This window comes from Ranitomeya variabilis, chromosome 2 (genome assembly GCF_051348905.1).
Source record: "Ranitomeya variabilis isolate aRanVar5 chromosome 2, aRanVar5.hap1, whole genome shotgun sequence".
In the NCBI taxonomy this organism is placed as follows: Eukaryota; Metazoa; Chordata; class Amphibia; order Anura; family Dendrobatidae; genus Ranitomeya; species Ranitomeya variabilis.
In genome coordinates, this window is record NC_135233.1 from 718,873,448 (window position 1) to 718,884,935 (window position 11,488).

At 45.3% G+C, this 11,488-nt stretch overlaps 1 protein-coding gene across 1 annotated transcript; it reads right to left on the minus strand.

Annotated features, from left to right (window-relative positions):
• Positions 1-5,434: 5,434 nt before the first annotated feature.
• LOC143809862 (germ cell nuclear acidic protein-like) lies at positions 5,435-10,828 on the minus strand. Its single transcript, XM_077292846.1, has 13 exons — positions 10,725-10,828; positions 10,294-10,372; positions 9,760-9,802; positions 9,459-9,529; positions 9,242-9,358; positions 8,942-8,987; positions 8,337-8,478; positions 7,900-8,032; positions 7,246-7,453; positions 6,869-7,108; positions 6,370-6,510; positions 5,943-6,071; positions 5,435-5,525 (listed from the first exon to the last, which is right to left on the minus strand). Exons 1-10 carry the CDS (start codon positions 10,791-10,793, stop codon positions 7,027-7,029), a joined length of 990 nt encoding a protein of 329 aa, XP_077148961.1. The 5' UTR covers positions 10,794-10,828; the 3' UTR covers positions 5,435-5,525; positions 5,943-6,071; positions 6,370-6,510; positions 6,869-7,026.
• Positions 10,829-11,488: the final 660 nt, after the last annotated feature.

Here is an 11,488-nt window from a genome sequence, read left to right on the forward strand (position 1 = left end):
TATATGTTTTCCCTAACATTTGAGCACATAAATCCATTAGATGTCGGTTTTGCAAGCCTGCGCGAAAATCTCGCAGTACGGATGCCATACGGATTACATACGGAGGATGCCATGCGCAAAATACGCTGACACACCCTGACTACGGATCACTATTTTGGGAACATTTCTCCGTATTACGGCCGTAGTACGGACGTATAATACGTGGCGTATTGTCTTACGCCATGTGTGACCCCAGCCTTACACACACATAATCAAGAAATTTACCCATGGCACTGCAGCTAATCTCCCTGGATGTGGATGGCAGAGAAAAATTGTTGAAAGGTTGAAACACAGGATAGTCTGGATAGTAGATAAGCAGCTAAAATTAAGTTCCAAAGAAATTGAAGCTGCCCTGAAGTCTCAGGGTTAGTGTTGAGCATTCCGATACCGCAAGTATCGGGTATCGGCCGATATTTGCTGTATCGGAATTCCGATACCGAGATCCGATACTTTTGTGATATCGGGAATCGGTATTGGGATTGATATTAATGTGTAAAATAAAGAATAAAAATACAAAATATTGATATACTCACCTCTCCGACGCAGCCTGGACCTTACCGATGTAACCGGCAGCTTCCGTTCCTAAGAATGAGCGCTTGAAAAACCTTAGATGACGTCGCGGCCTGTGATTGGTCGCGTGGCGGTCACGTGATAACTCCTTTTTACCAAAATACCTTATTAAATACCTACAAAAGAAGGCACCACATACACAATATTGTTTAAAAAGTCCTTTATTAATGACAAATAAACTAACAAAGTGGTCATAAAATTGCCTAATCCGGCAAAGGTGAGACACAACAGACACAAAACAAAGGCGGACACATAGACCTAAAAATAACAACACATCATGTAAACGCACAAAATGTGACAAAATGCTGTACACATGGGAACTAGGTATATGAGATAAATAACATGGCAGGGCACATAATCTATAATATAACGCTGGGAGCGTCACTCTGTCCGAAGCCTCTATAGACTGCGCAAGCGCAAGCGCCGGCGCAGTCTGGACCGCACAGAGCGACGCTCCCAGGAGATCGCGGTATGCGTAAGCGCTGAACGCACACCGCGATCTCCACCGCACAAGCAGGGACGAGCCAGGAGGCGGAGGGTGAGTATACTTACCTGACCCGTTCCACCGACGCGCTTCCGGGCCGTGACTGTCCCCCTGCTCCCGGAATCGGCGCCTGCGCAGTCCGCGCTTTCCGGCGCCATTTTCTTGAAGACACATTGCAGTGTCTTCAAGAAAATGGCGCCGGAAAGCGCGGACTGCGCAGGCGCCGACTCCGGGAGCAGGACCAAGAAAATGGCCGCACCCAGCACAGCCGCTGCGCCCAGCACAGCCACGCACAGCCGCCCACAGCAACGCACAGCCGCTGCACCCAGCACAGCCGACCATAGCCGCCCACAGCCACGCACAGGCGCCCACAGCCACGCACAGCCGCCCGCCGCACCCAGCACAGCTGCCCACAGCCACCCATAGCCACGCACAGCCGCCGCACCCAGCACAGCCGACCACAGCCACGCACAGCCGCCGCACCCAGCACAGCCGCCCACAGCCACGCACAGCCGCCCACAGCCACGCACAGCCGCCGCACCCAGCACAGCCGACCACAGCCACGCACAGCCGCCGCACCCAGCACAGCCGCCCACAGCCACGCACAGCCGCCCACAGCCACGCACAGCCGCCGCACCCAGCACAGCCACCCACAGCCGCCGCACCCAGCACATCCGCCGCACCCAGCACAGCCATGCACAGCCGCCTACAGCCACGCACAGCCGCCGCACCCAGCACAGCCTCCCACAGCCACCCACAGCCACGCACAGCCGCCCACAGCCACGGACAGCCGCCGCACCCAGCACAGCCGCCGCACCCAGCACAGCCGCCCACAGCCACGCACAGCCGCCCACAGCCACGCACAGCCGCCGCACCCAGCACAGCCACGCACAGCCGCCCACAGCCACCGCACCCAGCACAGCCGCCCACAGCCACGCACAACCGCTGCACCCAGCACAGCCGCCGCACCCAGCACAGCCGCCGCACCCAGCACAGCCGCCGCACCCAGCACATCCGCCGCACCCAGCACAGCCACGCACAGCCACGCACAGCCGCCCACAGCCACGCACAGCCGCCCACAGCCACGCACAGCCGCCTACAGCCACGGACAGCCGCCGCACCCAGCACAGCCGCCGCACCCAGCACAGCCACCGCACCCAGCACAGCCGCCGCACCCAGCACAGCCGCCCACAGCCGCCGCACCCAGCACAGCCACGCACAGCCTCCCACAGCCACGCACAGCCGCTGCACCCAGCACAGCCACCGCACCCAGCACAGCCGTCCACAGCTGCCGCACCCAGCACAGCCGCCCGCACCCAGCACAGCCACGTCACATACAGCCGCCCGCACTCAGCACAGCCACATACAGCCGCCCGCACTCAGCACAGCCGCCCGCACTCAGCACAGCGGCCCGCACTCAGCACAGCCGCCCGCACTGATGGGGGCGCAGGATGGAGCAGCACGTGATAGGATGGGGGCGCAGGATGGGAGCACATGACAGGATGGGGATGAGGATGGAGCAGCACATGACACGGTGGAGTGGCACATGACAGGATGGGGGCGCAGGATGGAGCAGCACATGACACGGTGGAGCAGCACATGACAGGATGGGGGCGCAGGATGGAGCAGCACATGACACGGTGGAGCAGCACATGACAGGATGGGGGTGCAGGATGGAGCAGCACATGACACGGTGGAGCAGCACATGACAGGATGGGGGCGCAGGATGGAGCAGCATATGACAGGATGGGAGCAGCACATACCAGGATGGAGACCATATTCCAATATAAATGCTCGCCACCCGGGCGTAGAACGGGTTCAATAGCTAGTTAAATATATAAATATAACAAAACAAGAATAATTGTAACATATGCACATAGGACCGGTATATGACAAGTGAAAATCACAGGGTTTAAGTAAACCACATATATTGGTCCGTGAGCAGTATAGAAAATGCCCTTGCTAAGCCATATAGCCACAAAAACTACCTAAAAAACAAGTGTTTACCCACATGAAGAGAGAGGTCCAGGACTCATCCGTGCCCGCGTGTAAGCCTGACAAATCGACTTCCGGCAGTACCCGCGTTCCTCAAATCTAGTACAACCCTTATGGTTTTTTCATTTTTATGAGGACTCTTTAGAAGTTGTCCTCATTCATTCACCAATAGTGGTGCTCCTTTGCTGACTTCAATATGTCACGTTCATGTATATGCGCTCTAGCGTTGCTTAGTTACGGCTACGCAGTGGCGCTGGTTTACTTACCTGACTTTTTTTACGTCACTTATTTCACTTTACGGCCGCTCACCCGGAAGTTTTCCGCTGTACGGCAGTTGCACTTTTGATTCACTTTACATTTCACTTCTCCCCTTCTCGGTGGAGTGTCCCTCTATATCGTTGGGGCGTTTTTTTCTTAATTTTCAATCTTTTGTGGATGCATCCTTTTGCTCGCTGCAATATTACTATCGCTATGACGATGACGACTTCCGGTCTGTAGCGCTGGCGTTTCTCAGCTGTTTTCACTTCTGTGGCCATCTGTTATATATAAAAAGGTACCTGTCCAACGTCTATCCACCCCTGGACGAAGCATTTCCGTGCGAAACGCGCGTCGGCTGTGGTGGACTCCTGGACCTCTCTCTTCATGTGGGTAAACACTTGTTTTTTAGGTAGTTTTTGTGGCTATATGGCTTAGCAAGGGCATTTTCTATACTGCTCACGGACCGATATATGTGGTTTACTTAAACCCTGTGATTTTCACTTGTCATATACCGGTCCTATGTGCATATGCTACAATTATTCTTGTTTTGTTATATTTATATATTTAATTATGTGCCCTGCCATGTTATTTATCTCATATACCTAGTTCCCATGTGTACAGCATTTTGTCACATTTTGTGCGTTTACATGATGTGTTGTTATTTTTAGGTCTATGTGTCCGCCTTTGTTTTGTGTCTGTTGTGACTCACCTTTGCCGGATTAGGCAATTTTATGACCACTTTGTTGGTTTATTTGTCATTAATAAAGGACTTTTTAAACAATATTGTGTATGTGGTGCCTTCTTTTGTAGTTATTTATTTATGCTTGGCTAACCACGATAGGATTCGTTATTGGTGTTGTGCAAAATACCTTATTAGTTAAAAAGAAAACAAAAAGAAGCTCCCTTTGTGATTATTCATGACTTAGTTGTCAGATTATCCTATAGGTTTCCTTTTATTTTTCTCACTTACCAGGCAGTGCCAGAGATAGTGGCAGGCAGGTTCTGCATCTCGGCAATCTGAAGTTCCTGAGGATGGCCAGCAGATATAGGAGTAGATAATGAGGAGATGAGGAATATATATGTTCTTTGTTTTTATTTGGGGTCGGGGTGAGGAAGAAGAATGTATTTTTTATATAATTTTTGCTAATTTTATTTTTTTCCTCTTACAACCTTTTCTCAGCACACTCTTCCTCCTCTTGTTCAGTAGGCCAATGGTTGGTATAAATAGATGCTCTTCCAGGCTTTATGATGACTCTTGCAGACAACTCTCCATTAGGATGTACATTCACAGGAGTCGTAGGCATAGTCTCCGATAGGAGAAGTCATGTTGTCCACCAAGTACGTAGCCTTCAGAATAGCATGTAGGCCGTGAGCAGGATGTTTAATTTTGGAAGAAGAGGTGCATCCTTGGTCGTATTCTGTGAATGTGGATAATAAGAATGACTTGTTAAAACAAAAATACACTTATTTTATAGCGTAAGGATATAACTTTATGAATATGATCATGTTTGCAGTCCCATGTCAACTGAGTGATTACAGAAAATGTCTTTTGCTCAATTGATATTTCTCTTAATACTGGCTTTAATCTTAATCTGTCATTCAGTCTGATGCTGTGAGTCCATAAGACAATGTTTCCATAGGATCTGTGTTTCCTGACGTGTACTGGACTATATGCTGACGCTGGTAGGATGGCTTTTACGCTTTTTTTTAATTAAAAGCGGTGTTTACTAAGTACTTTATTATTTATATGCTGTATTGCCTTTACTTATTTACTAACAGCAGGGTATATCTTCATTTTGTTTCTATCTTAAGAATAGACAATAGACAGAAAAGAGCAGGAATATCAGTTATTAGTGGAAGGGCATGGATTATTAGTGAGATATTAGATCCTTGTCTTCAGTGAACTCTTGGTGTCAGAATATAAATGCCATTAATATATACTTTATAATTATATGAAAATAAAATATCTTCTTACCTGTTTTCACAACTTGCATACACGTAATTGTGCATTCAGTTGTCATCAATTGTATGATACATGCTCACTGGTGGAAGCCCAGGGTCAACATGGGTGACCTTCACAGGTAGGACATCCACAGTGGACCATGTCCATCATTTTGCACTCTGGAAATGCCAGCAGGCGGCATGGCACATTTCTGTGCTAATGTGTCTGTAAGGCACTCTAAAGATAGAAAATACACAATATTAGTTGTAAAGATACTTTACATCCTAAGTGCCAACCTGCTAGGCCATATTATAGGGAAGGCTGAAGAGACATTTTCCGTGGAGCTTTGGAGTTTTCGTCAAGTATATGATGTAAAGTAACTCCATCACCCAGGATGACTCCTCTGATCTATTCACCCTGCAATTTCTAGTTACACCCCTGGCAGTCAGTTATTATATGTAGTGTATCCACTGCTCACCTCTGGAACACGGAAAAAGGCTTTTCAATGGTTTGGTTAACAACATATAACCGAGCATGTGTGTTTCTCCAGCTTGGAAGCTACAAAAGTTGCAGTAACTTTAGTCCTGCCTTAACAATCTGTTACTTCTATGAAAATTTTATATTTTTGCAAAATAATTGCCATGTGAAACTTACCTGCGGAGTCACTGACTTTTTCTGACCCCTCATCATGGGAAATCGATCCTTTTCCTGATAGATATGGATGCAATGGGCTCATGTTGCCCTCAGTCTTTTGCTCCACGATATTTGTATGGAAGCAGGAACCTAAACATGAGAAATGAAGAATCAAAATGTATTAAATCTATTGTTCCATCAACCACAGTAGACAAGCAGTCCCTTCTAGGACACTACAAAATGGAGGAATAACTTGTGGCTACTGGTCCTAAAGATTCTGTTGGGCACCAGGGCCTGGGGTGACTGCTACATTTACACCTCTATAACTGCATTTATATAGAGGGATAGTAAAGGGTATTGATGATTTTTTATGTGATAGTTTACATGAAGAGCTACAGATAGCAGAACATAGATGAGGATGTACAACCTGGGGATTGTAATATTTTACCTTGTTCTCAAACACGGTTCGGTTGTAGAGCTTGAACAGCCATGTAACCAGCTCATGTTCTATCTCCTGGAAATCCATCATGGAATGAGATGTGGATGATGTAACATCCTTTAGGAAGCAGCCGTGGATGTTATACAAGGTCTGCAAATAATGGAAGATCATATAGTAAGCCGTGGATAATGTCTCATTCTGACTGCCTGTTTGCGGTTGTCTAGACATCTATTGTCTGTGGTTTCCTTCCCCTCGACTGTCCATGTCCTATGGGTTCAATCTTTATGCTGCACCGATGTCTGTTGTCCGTGTGCCCACCCCGACCTTGGGCTTGGAGGATCCACCTCAACTGGTGAGTCTAACACTAATCTTAATCTGCCATCCTTTCTAATGCTGTGAGTTTATAAAACATTGTTTCTGTAGGATATATGTTTCCTGACGTACTGGACACTGACCATTGCATAAATGTTGTTCATATTGTTACTATACAATAAACATGTATACTTACATGTGATAATGGAAGCAATAAATTGCTTCTGATTGGTAGTCCAGCCCTGATTATGTTTCTGCAGGTTTTGGTGGATTTTTCCAGATTTAGGTCTTATTTCTGGAATGCAGGTCTCCCTGAGATGTAGATGGTCCTCCCAGAGGTAGGTGGTATTCATCTTAGATGTTTTCCATAAGAAGTTTGCCTCCACATTTTTGGCAATATTCCTTCTCTTTACAGATCTTAGTGAAACGTCCGACTCTAAGGAGACAGAAAGAACAGGGATTAGCAGACAAGAAAGGGCAGGAATATCAGTTACTAGAGATGATGTCCTGGTATCAGAATATTGCATTAATGTAGTTTCTTTATAATTATATAAAAATAAAATATTTCCTTACCTGCGTCCACAACCTGCGCACACATAGTTGTACTTGTACTTGATGTCAAAAGTGTGATAGACGCTCACAGGTGGTAACTCGGGGTGGACACGTGCAGCCTGTGCGGTGTACGACACCCAGAATGGACCATGTCCATCAACTTGTACTCCATTTAAATGCCAGCAAGCGGCATGGCACATTTCGTGCAGTAATGTGTCTCTAAGGCGCTCTAAAGATATAAATTACACAGTTCTATAAGTTATAAAGATACTTCACATCACAAGTGCCAACCTGCTGGGCCATATTATCGGGAAAGCTTCAGAAGCCTTTGCCCTGGAGCTTTGGAGATTTCCCCAACTAAAGGATCTGAAGGATCTCCATCACCCAGGCTGACTTTTCTGATTCATCGACCCAGTCATTTCTAGTTACAAGCCTGGAAGTTACTATTTATGTGTATTTTATTCACTGTTCACCTTCGGACCCCACACTTCGGACCCCTCATGGAAGGTTTTTCAATTACCCTATCCAGTTAAGAGCCTACAGCCGTGTATGTGTGTCTGTGTTTCTCTGGTTTGCAAGCTATGAAAGTTTCAGTAACTTCAGTCTGGCCCTAACAACCTGTTATTTCTATCACAATGTCAATTTTTTGCTATATGATGGTCATATCAGACTTACCTGCAGAGTCGCACACTTTCTCTGACAGTTGAATTATGGAGTATAGTTCTCCATCCAGAAAGGTGTTACGGCAGTTTCCAGCTGATACCCTGAGTCTCTTACTCCACTTTATTTCTATGTTTGACTCAGGAAGCTAAAGATGAGGAATGAAGAAATAAAATACTTTATATCTGTAATTCAATGAAAAACAGCGAAAAATACAGTCCCTTCTAAGACACTACAAAAGGGAGGTATAACTTGTGACTACTGGTCCTAAAGGCTCCCGTAGCCACGGGGTCCCGGGGTGAGTGCTACCTCCTCCGCACCAGTGTCACTGTGCATTTACGTGGAGGAATAGTAAAAGTTATAGATGATTTATTACACAGACGTTTACATGAAGAGTTACAGATAGCAGAATATAGATGAGGATGTACGACCCGGGGATTGTAATACTTTACCTTGCTCTCAAACACGGTGCTGTTGAAGATCTTGAACAGCCATGTAACCAGCTCATATTTGGTGTTCTGGAAGTCCTGCACATACGGAGATGCCGGAGATGTGAGGTCCATTAAGACCCAGCCCTGAGTGGCACAAATAGGCCTGGAAGTATAGAAGATCATACATGAAGCCTTGGGTCATATCTCAGGACATACAGAACATTTACCTAATAATTTCTTTCTCCTACAATTTAGAAGGGATTTCCCAATTAAGAATCGAGTCTCCCCAATGGTAGAAGGTCAGGGGCACATATACAGCAGGGGCAGCCAGCAACAAGCTACGAGTCCGGGCAGGTGGAAGTATCAGCACGGAGATAAATCTCCCAAAAATGTCTATGCAAGAATATAATATATTGCTATGTGAGCGGAGCTGGAACGTCTCATTGGGAGCCAGGAGTTCTATAGGGCAGAGAGGAGGATTAACTACACCCTGACATGGATTGGGGTGTAAAGCAAGGAGATGTGGGAGTGCTGGATTATGTGTACTGAGTTGATGGCTGAGGACGTCCACCAGTAGGCTGCACCACTTTTTAGTTTATAGTATACCATAACTTTATGTAACTTACTGCTCCTCTGAGGTGGATCTCTCCAGGCATCCTGATGATTCTGTATCTGGAAGGAAACATGGAGCAGTGAAAATCTTTTCATCTTTGGTCATTTTCACATTAGGGCATCTATGTAATATTCGTATACAGTTTAGCTAAATTTGCCACCCTTGATTTAAAGGGAGTGAAAAGGCAGCAGATATTCGGGGCCATTACTCCTTTTTACTGCCTTGACTGTGACCACTTTTTGGCTATCCGGCCAAGGTGCCCTGTCTTGTCTGTTTATAAATTGTGATATAATCTATAGTTTTGGACACTGACCAGTGACAGGAGATGATGGTGTTATTATACTGTAGTCTCCATCGCTAAGAATATAAATCTGTGGAGATCCACATTGCTCAGGGGCGTCATCAGCCTCGATGTCAGAAGTCCTGAGTCCTGTGAATAACATAGAACAGAACAGAAAATGGATTAATGGACTGTGTCAGACACCAGAAATCTAGGTTGTGTCTAGAAAACACAGCTAATTAGTCCTTACTTTTGGGAGATGATGTCTCCTCCCCACTAAGATAATCATCGTCATCAGACACAACAATGACGTTGAAGTCACTGTGAAAACAAATAAAGAAATTGGAATTAATGGGAAAAATTCTAATATTAAAACTGCATGAAATTAATTATGAAATTATTGATATAAATGGATCAGATGAAGTAATTCACAGCCCAGGAACCTTCAGGGTCTCATATGAAGCCACGATGAAGGACACTGATTGTCCCCAATAGAAATGTCTCCCAATGGGACCTGAGCTCAGAGATGGAGAAGATGAGATTCATCCTACCTGTAAATGTCATTGCTGACTGACGGAAAAGTTGTTATTACACCTGAGGAAGTGAAAAAAAAGATGATATGTTAGACGGTTATTGTAGGTAACAGCAATAAATGATAATTAAAGGGATCTTTCAGGACGTGAAGATTGGTGGCAATACTTAGGATAGGCTCCTAATGATTAGTGTGGGTCTTATCAAAACAATGAAGGAGCCGCAGTGCCCCTGGAAACCTAATCATTGCCCCCTTCATTGTTTGTAACCCAGTCCTATTGTGTGAGCTGCAGTACCAGAATCGGCTGCCCAAGAGATCAAGCCTGAGCTTACAATGATGGATGTTTTCCAGGATCCGACCCCTGTTGATCAAACACTGACAGCTTTTACTAAGAATAGGCCATTCACGTTTAAGGAACACACAAGACATTAAAAAAATAAAAATAAGAAAGTATAGAAACTGTAAACCCTACAATCCCGGGCAAAGCTGTTCTTATAAACCCATTATTGTGAGGGCACATTTCAGCAGATTACATTGTATCTATGGTCAGTACCTGGGTCTGCAGATGTTACCCCAGTATCAAAGCCAGCTTCCTGTTGGTCCGGAAGTCTTGGTCTTTTTTTCGGATGGGACTAGAAAAAGAGAAGAAATATAAGACCCCCAATGTCACATAAATCATCAGAAACATCAGTAAGGGTATGAAAATAACACAAGGGCACATGAGGTAACGGATGCGGGTGCGGGGGGCATGTTATTCTTATATTAATACTAATAGTGATAGAGACGGTCTAGTAAGATGGATATAAACTCTTTTGTGATTTTCTAAGGTCAAAGCTCATTTACCCAACACCCAAACAGGACTATTACTCTCCATTATCAGTTAGTAAGGAGCCAACAATCCGCAATGTTATGTATTCTAACACATAAATCATTGGGCCATAAATGAGTTATATATAAGAATAATGCAGAGAAGTGACGGCTCACCTGATGGAAATCCTCATCGCTGCTGTCCTCTGAATCAGACAGAACAAATGTTCGCTTTTTATTCGCCATTTTATGACTCTCACAAAACCACAATCCACTCTCTCCAACGCCTTCAACAACCCTCAACGGAATTAGGCATTACACGGCATCTAGAACTGTCCGGTACCTGTGACATCACTGTAGTGACTCCATCAGCTCTGCACCATCGTCACTGTGACCTCAGCACATGTACAATTATAACCAGCTATGTATGTACAGACAGGAGGCTGCACGAATACCCCCGATAATTATTCTAATCACATGGGGTAATAATGGTGGGGTTATTTCCAATGAAGTCTGTTTGTAAAAAGAGTTGTCTATTGGTGAAAATAGATTTCCCCCTTTTATTTTCCTCCCTTCTCTCTCCTTGTTTACTTTATTTACAGTTTGTTTGTTTTTTTGTTTTTTTTTAAATGGCCCGGATTTATCAAATAAGACCAATATTCTTCAATATGAAACAGAGGCTTACAGGACTGTGGGACAATATGTGCAGTATATGGTGGGAATTACATATGGAGCATCTTATATGGCCATTTATAAGTGGATCATTATATGGCACCAATTACATATGGAGCAGTATATGGGGCCAATTACATATGGAGCAGTATATGGGGCCAATTACATATGGAGCAATATATGGGGCCAATAATATATGGAGCAGTATATGGGGCCAATTACATATGGAGCAGTATATGGGGCCAATTTTATATGGAGCAGTATATGGG

Coding starts and splice junctions, on each gene's coding strand:
- LOC143809862 (XM_077292846.1), bottom strand. CDS start 10,793: ATGGCGAATAAAAAGCGAACATTTGTTCTGTCTGATTCAGAGGACAGC. Junction 9,530..9,759: donor GTCAGCAATGACATTTACAG/GTAGGATGAATC, acceptor TTGTTTTCACAG/TGACTTCAACGTCATTGTTG. Junction 7,454..7,899: donor GAAAGTGTGCGACTCTGCAG/GTAAGTCTGATA, acceptor TTATATCTTTAG/AGCGCCTTAGAGACACATTA.